The sequence below is a fragment of the Procambarus clarkii genome, chromosome 22 (assembly GCF_040958095.1).
Source record: "Procambarus clarkii isolate CNS0578487 chromosome 22, FALCON_Pclarkii_2.0, whole genome shotgun sequence".
NCBI classification, from domain to species: Eukaryota; Metazoa; Arthropoda; class Malacostraca; order Decapoda; family Cambaridae; genus Procambarus; species Procambarus clarkii.
In genome coordinates, this window is record NC_091171.1 from 11,821,317 (window position 1) to 11,838,355 (window position 17,039).

A 17,039-nucleotide genomic window follows, 5' to 3' on the forward strand; every position below is an offset into this window, starting at 1 on the left:
TAGTATATCGCCATCCATGTATTTAAAAGCAATTCTGAAGTTAGAAAGCATAGCATAGGCTCCTTGCACAATATTCTTTATGTGGTCCTCAGGTGATAGTTTTCTATCTAGAACCACCCCTAGATCTCTTTCTTTATCAGAATTCTTTAAAGATTTCTCACATAATATATAGGTTGTGTGGGGTCTATGTTCTCCTATTCCACATTCCATAACATGGCATTTATTAACATTAAATTCCATTTGCCAAGTGGTGCTCCATATACTTATTTTGTCCAGGTCTTCTTGAAGGGCATGACAATCATCTAAATTTCTTATCCTTCCTATTATCTTAGCATCATCAGCAAACATGTTCAAATAATTCTGTATTCTATCTGGTAGATCATTTATGCAGATAATAAACATCACTGGTGCAAGAACTGAACCCTGTGGTACTCCACTTTTGACATTTCTCCATTCCGATACATTGCCTCTGATTACTGCCCTCATTTTTCTATCAGTCAGAAAATTTTTCATCCATGTTAGAAGCTTACCTGTCACCCCTCCAATATCTGTGTGTGTGTACTCACCTAACTCACCTAATTGTGCTTGCGGGGGTTGAGCTCTGGCTCTTTGGTCCCGCCTCTCAACCGTCAATCAACTGGTGTACAGATTCCTGAGCCTATTGGGCTCTATCATATCTACATTTGAAACTGTGTATGGAGTCAGCCTCCACCACATCACTTCCTAATGCATTCCATTTACTAACTACTCTGACACTGAAAAAGTTCTTTCTAACGTCTCTGTGGCTCATTTGGGTACTCAGCTTCCACCTGTGTCCCCTTGTTCGCGTCCCACCAGTGTTGAATAGTTCATCCTTGTTTACCCGGTCGATTCCCCTGAGGATTTTGTAGGTTGTGATCATGTCCCCCCTTACTCTTCTGTCTTCCAGTGTCGTGAGGTGCATTTCCCGCAGCCTTTCCTCATAACTCATGCCTCTTAGTTCTGGGACTAGTCTAGTAGCATACCTTTGGACTTTTTCCAGCTTCGTCTTGTGCTTGACAAGGTACGGGCTCCATGCTGGGGCCGCATACTCCAGGATTGGTCTTACATATGTGGTGTACAAGATTCTGAATGATTCCTTACACAGGTTCCTGAACGCCGTTCTGATGTTAGCCAGCCTCGCATATGCCGCAGACGTTATTCTCTTTATGTGGGCTTCAGGAGACAGGTTTGGTGTGATATCAACTCCTAGATCTTTCTCTCTGTCTGTTTCATTAAGTACTTCATCTCCTATTCTGTATCCTGTGCCTGGCCTCCTGTTTCCACTGCCTAGTTTCATTACTTTGCATTTACTCGGGTTGAACTTCAATAGCCATTTGTTGGACCATTCACTCAGTCTATCCAGGTCATCTTGTAGCCTCCTACTATCATCCTCTGTTTCAATCCTCCTCATAATTTTTGCATCGTCGGCAAACATTGAGAGGAACGAATCTATACCCTCTGGGAGATCATTTACATATACCAGAAACAGTATAGGTCCAAGGACTGACCCCTGCGGGACTCCACTTGTGACGTCTCGCTAATCTGAGGCCTCACCCCTCACACAGACTCGTTGTCTCCTGTTGCTTAGGTATTCCTCTATCCACTGGAGTACCTTCCCTCTCACTCCAGCCTGCATCTCCAACTTTCGCACTAGCCTCTTGTGTGGTACTGTATCAAAGGCTTTCTGACAATCCAAAAATATGCAGTCTGCCCACCCTTCTCTTTCTTGCCTTATTTTTGTTGCCTGGTCGTAGAATTCAAGTAACCCTGTGAGGCAGGACCTGCCATCCCTGAACCCATGTTGATGCTGTGTTACAAAGTTCCTTCGCTCCAGATGCTCCACTAGTTTTTTTCGCACAATCTTCTCCATCAGCTTGCATGGTATGCAGGTTAGGGACACTGGCCTGTAGTTCAGTGCCTCCTGTCTATCCCCTTTCTTGTATATTGGGACTACGTTAGCTGCTTTCCAAATATCTGGCAGTTCCCCTGTTGCCAGTGATTTGTTATACACTATGGAGAGTGGTAGGCTCAGTTCTCTTGCTCCTTCCTTTAGAACCCAAGGGGAGATTCCATCTGGGCCTATAGCCTTCGTCACGTCCAACTCTAGTAAACACTTCCTTACTTCCCCTTGTGAGGCCTTGTGAGGCCTTGTGAGGCCTTGTGAGGTAGATTGTGTGTGTGTGTGTGTGTGTGTGTGTGTGTGTGTGTGTGTGTGTGTGTGTGTGTGTGTGTGTGTGTGTGTGTGTGTGTGTGTGAAGTACGGTGTAGGAGCACCCTGCCCTTCACCCAAGCGCTTGTGGGTCAAACCCGTCCTCGACTCAAGTCCATTACATTCAGCGGTCAACCCCACAGACGCATTCATAAATTTTAACATAATGTTCATTCAAAACAGAAATTTTCTCAAGTATAAATTAATATTATAATATATTAGCATATTGTGTATATATAGGCATAGGATAGGTTAGGTTAGGTGTTTAGGTTCTGTTGGCGATTATTTGTATTTGTAGTACGTAGGTGAAGCATTTAGAGCGTTGCGATTCGAACAAAATTCGTCAGTGAAACACTTGTTCCGGATATGTTCGAACGTTAGCAGTTGTGAGTCGTGTGTAAACCGCTTTTCATTCATAAACAGCTGGGGTTTGGCGGGTGCATGGAATCACTTTTGGATCTTTGTTTGGAGGACGGGCTGGTTTACAGCGTTGTGGTTCGAATAAAATTCGTCAGTGAAGCACTTGTTCTGGAAGTGTTCGAACGAAATCAGTTGCGAGTCGTGTGTAAACCGTTTTTCATTCACAAACGGCGGGTTTGGCGGGTGCATGGAATCACTTTTGGGTCTTCGTTTGGAGGACGGGCTGGTGGGTCATATGTAAACACTTGGACTGGCTTCAGGATGGGCCTCCAGACTTTTTGTGATTTCAGTAGAAAATCTGGTTCCATGGTTAGACAGGTTATGGTGGTACGGTGGTGGAGTATGCGGCTGGCATTGTCTTGGTCGCGGGTTCGCATCGCCTCACATCCCCAGTGAACTTTCTCATTGTATATTATCTTAAACAGAGAAAACGAGATAGAAATAATAACTACCTTGCAGGGTGTAGCGGTGGTCCAGGAGGGTGAGGGAGGTGGTGAGGCCAGCGGCCAGGGTGGGCCACCTCACCCTCACCAAGAACTTGGTGGAGTCACGGAAGTCCAGCACTAGGTGGGTGGAGGGTAGGGGCGCCGCCTGCCCCACACAACACAACTCTTACTCATCAAAACAAGGAATTTCTCTTCGCTTGGCAAATCAAGCAGCAAAAGGTAACATTTATATTATACATAATTTTAAATGATAAAACTAGGGATACTTAGACACATGAGGACTGCCTATTATTAATAACATGTAGCTGCAGCTGGCTACAACTAAATATTATTAACAACAATTAAAGCATTAACCAGTTCTTGATAACCTTAATGATGTATTTCTAACGGTTTATTTCTATAGTTTCACAGACATGGCAGCCCAAGTGATCGTAAGAACTTAACGACCATATCTCGAGTGCCACTATTACGTCGGAGCACTCTCTCTCTGCTGAAGGTAAGTATAACAAACCAGTAGGTTCTGAATGTTAGAGATTACCTGGTCTAGGGAGAAGGCGAAGATCTTCTGGTACCACTGTAGAGGCGAGGCGCCAAACTCAGCCCTGACGACCATGTTGCCCCAGCCCCACTGGCTCACCACGTACTCCCACCCGGACAGCTCACGTGACAAGTTGAATATTTCTGTAGTTTGGAAAAAAACATTGGTGAGAATGGGCACCGGGAACGTATCTCAATATATGTATACGCTTTAGTAAAACATCGGAGGTATTAGTTTATATTAAAACATTGTAGTTAATTAGCATGTACACTATAAGAACTAAGTCGGAATACTGCAAATAGCAAGAGACAATATTATCAAATATTATTCAAGCAAACATAACAAAGATCAGTATAATATCTCTATTCATCCAATTTCCCCCCCCCTCCCCCCGTAACTCCCCACCACCCTTTCTTCACAAATTCATTTGCCACCATTAATTACAATATAACACATAAAACTTACGGTTTAGTGACCAGCCTAGCGGAGGACATAAAGGCGTTTGAGCAGCCTGGCGAATCCTTACTATGTGCCCTCCTGTAGGCGTGGCTGCGGGGAGACCAGGTAAGAGTCAGCAGAGCGCGCAGTACGTGGTGAGGGGGGGGGGCGGTTAAGCTGGTGAAGGGGCACCACCATCACGCCAAGAGGAGGACATGGACAAATATTTTTATATTTATTGACCAGGTCCACACATGACCACAAAAATGTCTACCAGTTCAACCAGTTCAAGGATCTGGAGCTAGTATTTGTAAACGAGTTAAATAGGAAGGAGTATCAAGCTATTTTGAATGGATGATGATTGATAACCAGTCGTGAACTTTTAAGACAAATTGGTCATGAAACTATCTTAACTATCATTGACTAATGACAGTCGAACTTGGGACTGTTACTTTTCCTTAGAGTATATATATAACGGATGACCTCTATAACATTGTGATGATATCTATTTAATTTTCATTAGGCAGAGGCCAAAGACCCGGTACCAGAGTACAGATTAGTTAGGCCTCGCCAGTGACAGCCTGACACTCACGCTCAACAATATTGTCATTATGGCTAGACATGGAGACAGGGTGTGAGAGGACGACGGAGGTGAGCTAGTGGTCAGGAGGAAACTTTTCTTCACTGTCGAGGGAAGTTGAAAAATTAACTCTCCAAAGTTTATTTTCACACTTTTTATTTTGGTCTGATGCCTAGGGATGCGTTTTGCAAGGTCACTTTACATTCTCAAAGACAAGTTTACCATGTTGTTGGTGATGTTTTAGATTTAGTCAAAGTTTTAAATGGAGGTGGGGTTTCCTCCTTTTCTCCTGTTTTGTTTTCTTTTCTGTTTTAGCACACTGGTTTCTGGCTTGTTTTAATAACATTATCTTGGTGGCGGATATAGATGCATTGTTCACTAGTGTGTCCAATTCTTCAACTGATTTTCTAACCATTGTAGTCACTGTGGATTTTGCATCTAATGCAGTTGCTCTCATTGGATGAATGTTGAGTTTGATGCGCAGGACTACAGTTGCTTCACATTCCAGTAAACAGTGCGCCTCTGCATCTGATCCCACAGATATGACACTCTTTAACTGTTGGGTTTAATACCTCCCAGCAGCACTTGTAACCAAGTCTGAGTCTGTATATGGCTACAATAATGTCTCTGGTTTATCTTTTTGCCAGGCTTGAAAGAGGAGTACCCAGTGGCTTGTTCGTACCACATTGCAGCGGGTTTTTCTTCTGCTACTTTGGCTCTCTGGCGACTTTTGATAGTTATCTTCTTGAGATCTTGAGGTCATCTTGAGATGATTTCGGGGCTTAGCGTCCCCGTGGCCCGGTCCTCGACCAGGCCTCCTTTTTGTTACGCACCACAGGAAGCAGCTGTCTAACACCCAGGTACCTATTTTACTGCTAGGTAACAGGGCATCAGGGCGAAAGAAACATTTTGCCCATTTGTCTCCACCTCCACCGGGAATTGAACCCGGAACCTCAGGACTACGAATCCGAAGCGCTGTCCACTCAGCTGTCAGGCGCCCCAGTTAGTCGAGTTTTTTCTTCTTGATTTGTTCCTTAATCTGAAAAACTTGTAGGTATTTGAACCTGTACAACAGGTAGAGTAGTGGCAGTTTTTGCTGGCGAGTCTGCCTTTTCATTACCATCTATGCCAATGTGACTTGGTACCCAATTTAGGGTGATTGACAGCCCTAGAGTGTGTGCTTCTTTTCCTATATGTAGAATTTCTGTGATAAGTTGCATATAATAATTATTAATTAATTATATTATTATTATTATAATAATATAACTAATAATTAATTTTATTATTAATGATTAATTATAATCACTCTTCCTTCTGCTGGGTCATGAAGCAGGCCGGCCGCAGGTGAAAGAGGGCTGTGACGATCTCTTGTCTGGTACCCGTAGGTGCGGGACCGGGACGTCCACCTCCTGGGGCTCGTGCGGCCCCAGGCTCTGCTTCAGGAGGCTGGGGTCGTTCTTGCCCTTGCTGGGGCGGTTCTTCTCCGGCCCCGACCACGGTGGTCTCCGGGTTTGGAGTCCCAGTGCCTTCTTTCACCAACTTTGAGGTAAACTCCGGAGCTCACAGTTCCTGCGACTGAGTTGGAACCAGTCGTATTAGCGTTTGCCTTTCCACTGGAGACTTTCGGCGCCGTGGAGAGGGGGGGGGGGACCTGCTGCATGGGTAACAGCTTCACCTCCATATCAACCTACCCTGGCTTTGCGCCCTGGAGAGGCCACTCCAGACTGACAACCAGAGTGCAACTCCAGTCTCCTGAGACTGATGGATGCCTACTACTGTATATTATCTCTGTACAGGCAGGATAACAATGCCTGGAGCAAAGATTTAGAGTAGGTTTACCATATTTGGCTCTGGCTTATATTATCTTTGGGTGAGGTAGTAAAGAGCAAGTGGATGAAGGCATAACATAGGGGATATTGATAGGGTATTAAATGTATCATCATGGGCAGCTTATGTTCTTGTGGCTGCTTGCGTACCTAAGGCAGGGTCATTTGATCTTGTCTCTGTGTTGGCTCGGGGTCTTGAGTGGGTAGAATGTAATTATGTGTTAACTGGTTGTTGATTGCTGGTCTTGATCTTTTGATGTGTTGTCTTGTGTTGTCGTTATACCTGTCGATTATTTCAGTGTTGCTTGTTAAGATGTCTCTGGTGATGGTCTGGTTGTGTGAGGAGATTATATGCTCCTGTTGCTTGTGCATTGTTAATCACCTAGAGAGAGAAACGTTGTTGTCTTGTCTATATACTGAAGTCTTTAGGGCTGACAGTCTCCAAGTGGGCACGTGAAGGCATAGACGACGTTGGTCTCTTTTAAGGAGCTCTGCTTGGTGTCTGGAGAGTTCTTCATAAATAAGTAGGCAGTCTTCTTATTTTTGTAATATAATGATAATTGTATCTTCTGATTGGTGTCTGGGGGGATAACTTTCCTATCAATAATGTCTTTCAGAAGAACAAATCCAGAAGGGCCTTAATGAGGGTTCGAACTTACGCACGGGATGTTCCCAGACGCGCCTTAGTCAACTGTACCACCACGTGATCAAAGTCTTTCAGAACTCCTTCCTCCATTTTATAAGCCGTGGAAAAAAGTTCCTGTAAAACAATCTGATAGTGTACAGGTGTTGTGTTGGTTGCTTCTTCATAGGTTGTCTGGCATGTCACCTTCCTTTAAATGACCTCTAGTGAAGAAAAACATTATATTATATTATATTATATATATATATATTATTTATTTATTTATTTATTTATTTAATATGAATGCCAGTATTCTATTTGCCTTACTTTTAAAATTTATTGTTTGAGTTTTTGGCTTAAGATTCTTACTAATCATGACGTCTGTATCTTTCTTAAACTCAGAGTTGTAAATTTCCTTGTTATGCTCGTATCCAATTAGTCCATTATATTTATCATGATTAAACTGCATCTACCAATTTTTCGTCCATTTGAGAAGTTTATGTAAATCATATGTGCCAATTGTTTATGCTTTTCTAAATTTATTTGGTGTCCATTTTAATCATCTGCAAAGTTGCTAGAGTTACTGGTCAGTCCCGCGTCTAAATCAGTTATATAAAATAATGGGCATATGTATATCAAAGGAAACAAAGAGTATATATAAAGTGGGAGCTGTTGTGAGCGGAGCGCCCCAAGCTTGAGGAGTGACATGACTCCAGTGTTCACGTCGACGACAGGGCATAACAAAGGGATATTAATAAGGTATTAATACCTTATTAATAGAACACAAAATAGAACATGCAACAGTAGAGATAAATTGAATAAGTTTAGATTTAGGGAAGAGCTGGGTAAATACTGTCATGGAAACATGGTTGTTGGTTTGTGGAACAGATTACCGGGTGACATAATAGAGGTGGAATCGTTTGAGTGTTTCAAGCGTAGGTTAGACATATGTGGATAACTTTGCGTGGATATAAATAGGAGCTGCTTAGTATGCGCAGCTTCTGTTCAAAATTACTGGTAAGTGTGAAAATAAATAACAAGCAGTAGTCAAAATATTTTTTAGTAGAAATTAGTGAATCTTTGTTTTTGTAAACGTTGAAATTCTCACCATGAACTGACAGGTTAGACTTCAAATTGAGTACATCGCTGGTGAGTTCTTGTGTAATTGTCTGCGTCTCCTTCTCTGGCTCTGGTGCTCCTGGAGTGCCTCTCACAGATGAAGATTCCATGACTGTATCGTGAAGATCGCCCTCTTCCTTTGAGTGGTGTTGTGGCCGACACATCGCACCTCCAGGACTGCTCTTGACCTTGTATCCTTCCTTGTCACAGGCGGGCTCCTCGGCCCCCACGACGCTCACCTCCACGCTCACGAACTTGGCTCTTGCTCCTGTTGCTGAGTTCCTCAGCTCTGCCACAATCTCTGTTTTCTGGCTACTCTCCTCGGTTCTTGCGGTGACCTCAGTCTCCAGGATCAAGTGTAGCGGCACCAGGTGAAGCTCCCGCCGCCAGCTCCTGGAGAGTTACATACCAATAACTATGTACAGCCAGGATGGATCAGGGAGAGAGGGAATTACTTGTATCCACGCCACAGCTAAACTCTCCACTCAGTCGTGCCGCTCTCAAAACTCTCAAAATAAATTGTGGGATAATTTTTCACCAAGCCCAAATCCAAAGTTGTTACTAATCATACTTTTTAATATTATTAAACAAATATTATTAATAATATAAATTTTACACATAAATAGAAAACCCATCATGCATAGAACTAGCAAGTTTTTCATAACAAAATGACAAATTCTCACTCTCCCTTTTTATTATATTTCGGCAAAAATTAAGCATAGCACAGTGGACGGCGTTGGCACAACTGGATGGGTGACCGTGTAGATAGTCTTGCCCTAGCCTAAAAGGAGGGGTGGGGGGGACCACGATAAGTTTAATAATCTTTTTGCCATAAATAATAGTATATCAGTAGCATAACAAACAGTCACTCCCACCTCTGCCCCCGGCACCTTTCCTCACAAACACAAGTCTTCAGAAACCTCATCAAGTTACATAATAAGAATTAAGACGTGTTAGAAAGTCGCCTGTAAACAAGAATACCTCCTTCAGTGCTTCAGGTAATATAGTTATCTGGACAGCTAACTAATATAGGAACACAGGACACCTGACCTCTCATATAGGAACACAAGACACCGACTGACATCCTGGAGACCAGAGCAGGTGTTCACCTTCTCTTCTCCAGAGACAACGACTTAGAGAAGCTATTAGCCACCTCAACACGAGGATTGGGCCTGTGTTGAATTAGCCTAATCCTCATCACGAGGATTAGGCCTGTGTTGGATAAGCCTAATCCTCAACAAAAGGTTGAGGCCCAATCCTCAGCACGAGGGTTAGGCCTGCTAGATGCAGGCCTAACCCCTCACTCCACGAACGCTACCTGGCGGATAGGACAGTGTTTGCCAGACACATTAGCGAGTGGATCTCCGCCAGCAGCGATGACGACATCCTCGCCAGCATCAATGTCCTGAACCTGACGCTGACCGCGGTAGTGGCCAGGACCACCACCAACTCCGACGACCCCGCAGACCAACACTAAAGGTGACTGAATGATGGTCGCACGACCATCGCAGCGACCCACACCATGGAACACGGACTTAAGTGCGCCGGAATCTGGATTCCACCTGCCCAAGTGACCAAGGAACGATACACGGATCTTTGCCAGTGCTACGGGTACTCCCACTACACCAGGAAACGCACCGAGCAAGTGCAGAAATGCAGTACCTGCGCCCAGGAGCACCACTACACAGCCTGTACATCCTGACACCGACGCTGCCTACTCAGCAACTTCCCACACACTGCAGTTTCACCTGACTGTCTCCACCAGCAGGAGGAAATGACAAAGATGACGCCAACCACTACCCCCATCTCACGAGAGGTAGCCAACGCGCCTTTTCCGCTTTCCTGGCCTTGCCCAAGACCACACCTGGGGAAGCTGCTGCTACCTCACCACCGCCTGGTCCCTCGCCTCCGAGCTCACCTCTGCAACCCTTACTACCACCACCCAAGCCTGCAGTTACCACCACCAACACCCTCCTACCTGTACTTCTACATCTCGCCGACAAATTGGCGGGCAACGACGTCAACCTATACGTCCACAATCAACCGGCTGCTCACCGCAAATGGACTACCGACGGTGACGGTACCATGTGACCTTCCAGCACCTCCACCTGCGGCCGGCCTGGCGTCCGACCCCGCAACAGGCCCCACAACCAGTCCGGTAACAGGGACGCCACCCACCCTGGCTGCCCGTGCCAACGAAGAAATCACATCCAAAAGACGACGATGCACCACCCGTAATTCCCATAACCAACACCAGGAGGCTCTCCAGAGCGACCACCGACATCGACGAGAATGGCCTTGCGACCGACGACGAAGACAAAAGTATTGACCATGAGCTCTTCATTCCGCCCAGCGAGTTCAATGGCAACGCGCACACACCAGACGAAAATTGGCCTAGAAATGTAACAAGATAATCAGCCAAAACAAATTCCCGCACCCCATGTATGTCTACACCAACACCATGAACTCCTACACTGACCTCACCATACTGAAGAATACCGGAACCCAAAATTCCACCGCAAATTCTCAGACGGACAAATGCAATTCCTCGAAAAGGACGACGATCCTGATGGTACCAAGCTACCGAGGTTGTTCTGTTCATATATAAATTGTCGCCTTGCACATTAAACTGTAACCTGGCAACCAACTCTCCTGCGGACAAATAAACTGCGAGCAACCATGAAAACTACATCCATCCACAGATCTACGGTATCAGCTATTGGTACTGGTAATGGTTCCAAAGAGCCTCCACTTAAGAGCTATTCATGCCCGTGCCACCTTTTGGGTGGCTTAATCTTTATATCATCATCATCACCTGGTCTCTCATATAGGAACACAGGACACCTGCTCACGTGTTACAAGGGGTGAAAGTCTGTTGTGTTAACAAAACGTAAAGTGATTACAAATATACTAGAATTTATAGTTATTTACAGGCTTTGTTTATTTATAATTGAACTGAAGATATGTCTCCTTAAATGACACATGTCGGATCTAAGCTAGACTTGAGACTTCTCTCTAACTTAAAGCTGCTCACTTTTCTCTACCTTTACCCAACGGCGCCAGAATAGCCTGTTTGTGGCACAAACTCTCGTCAAAAGCCAATGGGAGGGACAATTGCAATAAAGTTGAGTTATTTTCCACATAGAAGGCTGCCTGAAAGCTCACCCATCCAGAAACTGGCCACACCAGACGGTGCTTAACCTGACTGACAGTGACACGCACTTGTGATAGTGAGTAGGTGAACAAATAGTGTGATGACGCACTTGTGGTGTTGGTGAGGAGAGTGCGTGGTGGTGAGGTTGAGCAGGTGGGTTACCTCACCGCCGGCCCCCTGCCCACTTATTGTAGTGGTGTAGGTGCTTCCCCTGGTGCTTGCTGCCCACTGGTGATCCACCGCCACCTTCATCACCGTCTCCTCTTCGCCCACCAACGATCCTGATATTAGTCATAGTGGTGATATTAGTCGTAGTCCTGATTATAATGTAGTGGTGAAACACTAAATATTATTAATTATTTTAATCAGGTATACAATTCTCCGGACAAGCACATGTGGTGTCAGACGGAAGTTGAGAATGTTATGTCGTGGAGACGAGCGCCTCTCACCCGGGAAGACTGCGCCTCTCGCTACTCATTTGCCACCCTTTTAATGTCTAGAGAACAAAGAAAGCTTAAAGAATTGTATATGAATTCATCAAGACGAATTTGATTGTCACAGGAATCGTTTAGAAAAAAATGAATAAGTTATTTTGAGGGGTAAATTTACAAATTCACACAAATGCTTTTAAAATATCAGGACTCGTATGAATGAAAACAAACAAAATTGTGAAAAAAGTCATGATAGTGTGCTATAAGTAATATTTTATTATTATATTGGAGGTTGATCCTACTGTAGGTCAGAGCTAGAGGTTTCAAGCTGGAGGTGCGCCCGGGGAGGGGGGGGGTGCTATGAGAGACGTATGCCTAGTCCTGTTCTCATATTTGGACTGTGATATCTGAATGTGTGATATCACCATGCATTTCGGCACTAACACTGTCAGTGACGCATATCTGATATATTCATAGATATTAAAGACCAGGTTTTTCTGAGATGATAACAGCTCTTAGGTGCACTTACATCGCATCAGGCTTGGATACCCATGTGCATGGGTAATAGGCTTACAGGTTCCGGACGATGAAAGGAAATGTCAGCACTGTGGAGAAATGCCCGACAGACCACTGGAACATTATCTAACACAGTGCACAGATACAGACCAAATAAGATTTCAACTAAGATTCAACAGAGCAGAAGAAGTTGTTAAACATATGGAGCATAATCTAACTGAAGCGAACATACAAGTCATAAATACTCATTCTCCACGTAAATAAGACAAAAAAAGAAACGAGTATCACTTAGTGGGTCAGCCAGAGACTTAGAGCTCACGTAGGAATATTTCTGCAAAAAAAAAGCTCTTAGGTACATATACTATCCAGTTGGATGAAACCACAAACGTAACTAATTGTGCTCAGTTGTTAGCATTCACGAGATGCATAAAGACGATGATCTTAAGAAAGAGTTTCTTTTGTTGTCAGCCCTTCGAAGCTTCAGCTGCAGATATTTTTGAACAAGCTAATTCTTTCTTCGATGCAGAGGGACTACAGTGGTATAATTTATATGGTTGCACAACAGATGGAGCCCTTGCCACGCTAGGCAGTCTGTCAGCATTTAAAACAGGAATGAAAACTGTTAAGAGTAAGGCTGAACATGAACACTTCATGATGCACAGGGAGGCCTTATAACTTCTAAGACGCTGCTTGCTAAAGTGATTGATAACACAGTAAAGATGATCATATTCGTAAAGTGCTCCAAATACTAGAATATTTTGACTTGTGTGTTCAGATTTAGACTGATCACGACACACTCTTGTGTCACTCAGAGGTTCAGGGGTTATGTCGAGGAAATGTTGTCGAGAGAGTTGTTGAACTCAAGGACGAGCAGAGAGAGTGCTTCAGCTCTAAGATCAAGAAGGAAACTGATATATCATGTCCGTATCTCGGATTTTGTTGATCCGCTCGCCAACATATTCACAATCAAACTTTGCAAAGGGCTGATCACTGATTTTGTTGATAAGCTGAAGTTTTCTTGTAAAACTAGAACTCTGAGAGATAAAGTGTGGAAATTAAATTTTTACATGTTTGAGCCACTCACTGACATGTAGGACAGGTTCCTAATGCATGCAACATATAGTCTTCCCGGCTTAGTGCCTACTTTTTTATATTTTACCTCTAGTGATGCAACCCGTCCTAATAGAGCGTCACATTTTGACGTATACTCTCCCTAAGGCCAAAAATTGTCGTACTAGAAAATGGTAGTGGCTCGCCAAACTGACATACTGTCCCGTTTTCTGTTTTAGGTTCGCTGATAGATTAGGATAAGTTCAATTTCTTTCTTTATTATGCACCCCATACCCATCCAGTGGGCGGTGGTGTAAAGGATTACAGAGGCACATAATCGGTTCAGGAACTGAACCCTCTAGTTCGTTTAGCTAAGTAAATAACAATTTTTTGGTTTTAGTTAATTTTAAGGGTACTTCAGTATGACAGTTCCTTGACGGTGGGAAACCTTAGGAGGCCGGGATGGCAGAGAGTGGAACACCTCTTTTTAATTGTAATATATAAACTAAAGATACCTTCCAAGTATGGGTGTACAGGCTCACCATAGCCCGTGCTACTTAGAATTTTTTTGTTCTGAGTAGCTGAATCTAAAACAACAGCAACATTCCAAGTAGGTTACTGACACACACACTGTGACCCCTTGAGAGGGTGGACACAATGCGACCCCTTGAGTGGGTGGACACAAACGTCTAAAGGTTAGAGCTACCACCCCCCCCCACTCTTTCACGGTCATGCGTTTGGGAAAAGCGATAGATATTCTGAAGGTCCTGAAGGACGTGGCCGGCATCGCACCCACTGACATTAGTCAGGAAGGTGATGGTATAGTGATCTTCTTTTCATGTGAGGAAGAGCTAGAAAAACTCTTGACCAACGATGCCATACTTTGCAAGGAGCACCACCTACATCCTCACTTCCCACGTCAGTTCCTAGCCGTAAGAACTATACCAGCAGGACCAGTCAGTGGATCGCTGACCGACCGCAACATAATATCATGGACAATATTGAGGACAAAAATCCGAACCTGGATGTATTCAACCTAGAGTTCTGCAGCACCGACACATCATCAATGAAGATTACTTTCACCACCATTGCTGCGGCCACCCAGACTGCCAGTAGTAGGGATGACCCCGTAGGAATGATTTTTTGTTTTTGGGAAAAATCACTCATATGGCACAGGGTTTTCAGGTAAATTTGGCCAGTCACTCATACGGGGTCAGGGTTTCCAGGGGAATTTGGCTAGTCACTGATTTGGAATTAAGGCATTCTTATGAGAAAAATAATTTCCGAGATTTTAGAAGTTTGTTAAGAGTTCTTATGGGAGAAAATAAGTAAGACAATCTTACAGAAAAATTCCCTATTATTTTTTTTTATTAATATATGAGGTACATCTGCATTAGTGCAGCTACCCTAGACTATATGAAGTGGAGTACAGTGTGTCAAAAAAGCTAACTAGGTGATGCTAAAAAATCCCCATCACACAGGATGGTTAGTCATACAGAGGCATGTGATAAGCAGTCTACACTGGCAGACTCTGGATGCATTTTGAGGATATCATCAACACAAGTTTGAATAAGGTAGCAGTGGTAATACAAGTCCCCATCTCGCAGGATGGTTAGTCATACAGTTCCAGGTAAAGTCTACGGAAAAAGCGTGCCCATTTTCAAATCGCACATTTTTCAAATACCATTTTCTGAGAATATATTCACAGACGTTTTGTTAAGGAAAATAAAGTAAACATCGAAAATTATTCAGAGTCCACTTTGTGAGCAAAATTCGTCAGAGTCCAGTAAAGATAAAAAATTCGTTAGAGTCCAGGTTATGCCTGAAAATTTTCAGAGTCCAGTTTGTTCCCTCTGTAGTGTATCCCCGTAACATCTTTACTAGCAGTCCAATCCCCCTGAACTTTTAAACAGTCATATTTCAGACATAGTAAATATAATTCGAACAATTACCGAGTTCTAGCTCTTGTCCACTGCCTTAGCTCTCTCGTATCTTCGTTAATACCTAATCAATTTCCCTGAAATTTAAACCCCCTGTATTTCAGACACAGTAAGTAAGATCAAGTCAGCTACTGAGCTCCAGCTCATGTCCCCCACCTTAGTCAATTTGTACAAGTTCTTTAGTAACAGACTAATTTTCCCTGAAATTTGTAACTGCGGTATATTCAGACATAGTAAAATAGTTCCAAACAATTACCGAACTCTAGCTCACGTCCGCTGCCTTAGCTCATTTGTACATGTTCTTTATTATCAGACCAATTCCCCTGAAATTTAAGATCACTATATTTTTAACGTAGTAAAATAAATCAAAACATTAACCAAGTTTCAGCTCATGTTCTCCACCTTAGTTCAATGTTCATCAAAATTATTTCAGATCAGGCCCCTCTCCAGTCTGTAAAAAATGAGCACTGAATATGTGAAGAACAAGCTAAGAACATTGAGAACATGAATATTGAGTATAAAAGTTGTACAGAGAACATATGATGTACATGAAAAACATGACAAAGAACACAGTGAACATACTGGGAAAATGGCAGAAAACAGAAAAAATGGAGAAAACTGGTGAAAAAAATATGAACTTAACATGCTGTGAATACTTGCTGAACATGGAGTGAACACAGAAAACATGGAAAAGAATGCGAAGAACACGGTGAATATAGAGAAAATATATAAATACAGTAGGATTATTGAAGGTTTGGATGAGTTGGGAAATGGGAGAGATGAAGGGGGAGGTAAGGGATGAGAAGGTAAGGGGGAGTAGGGGGCGAGGGTGAGATGAAGGGTGAAAGGGTGTTGGGAGAGGTAAAGGAAGGGAAGGTAAGGGAGGGATGGGGTAAGGTGAGATTTTTGACCGTGTGATTATTGCTTACTTGGGTAAACAAAAGGTATTGAAGGTAAGGTGTTATATGACCGTGTGAATGTTACATAGCTGAGTACAAAAAGGGTATTAAAGGCCATGATGTTTTACTTTTGATAGACTGGAGAGGGGCCTGATCTGAAATAATTTTGATGAACATTGAACTAAGGTGGAGGACATGAGCTGAAACTTGGTTAATGTCTTGATTTATTTTACTACATTAGAAATATAGTGATCTTAAATTTCAGGGGAATTGGTCTGATAATAAAGAACATGTACAAATGAGCTAAGGCAGCGGACGTGAGCTAGAGTTTGGTAATTGTTCGGAACTATTTTACTATGTCTGAATATACCGCAGTTACAAATTTCAGGGAAAATTAGTCTGTTACTAAAGAACTTATACAAATGAACTAAGGTGGGGGACATGAACTGGAGCTCAGTGGCTGACTTGATCTTATTAACTGTGTCTGAAATACAGTGGGTTTAAATTTCAGGGAAATTGATCTGCTACTAAAGAACTTGTCCTCCACCGTAGTTCATTTGTACAAGAGCTGGAGCTCGGTAACTGACTTGATCTTATTTACTGTCTCTAATATACAGGGGGTTTAAATTTCAGGGAAATTGATTAGGTATTAACGAAGATACGAGAGAGCGCTAAGGCGGTGGACAAGAGCTCGAACTCGGTAATTGTTCGAATTATATTTACTATGTCTGAAATATGACTGTTTAAAATTTCAGGGGGATTGGATTGCTAGTAAAGATGTTACGGGGATACACTAAGGAGGGAACAAACTGGACTGAATATTTTTAAGG

At 43.2% G+C, this 17,039-nt stretch overlaps 1 protein-coding gene across 3 annotated transcripts in view; it reads right to left on the minus strand.

Annotated features, from left to right (window-relative positions):
- Nucleotides 1-17,039, minus strand: part of LOC123757495 (uncharacterized) — a 49,774-nt gene that overhangs the window by 17,129 nt on the left and 15,606 nt on the right. For all 3 annotated transcript variants that reach the window (XM_069329454.1, XM_069329453.1, XM_069329452.1), the window contains 5 exons: nucleotides 11,483-11,654; nucleotides 8,209-8,612; nucleotides 4,100-4,183; nucleotides 3,635-3,777; nucleotides 3,103-3,241 (listed from right to left, as the gene is read on the minus strand). In XM_069329454.1, coding sequence (XP_069185555.1) covers nucleotides 3,103-3,241; nucleotides 3,635-3,777; nucleotides 4,100-4,183; nucleotides 8,209-8,612; nucleotides 11,483-11,654 — 942 coding nt within the window. The remainder of the gene's footprint in view (nucleotides 1-3,102; nucleotides 3,242-3,634; nucleotides 3,778-4,099; nucleotides 4,184-8,208; nucleotides 8,613-11,482; nucleotides 11,655-17,039) is intronic.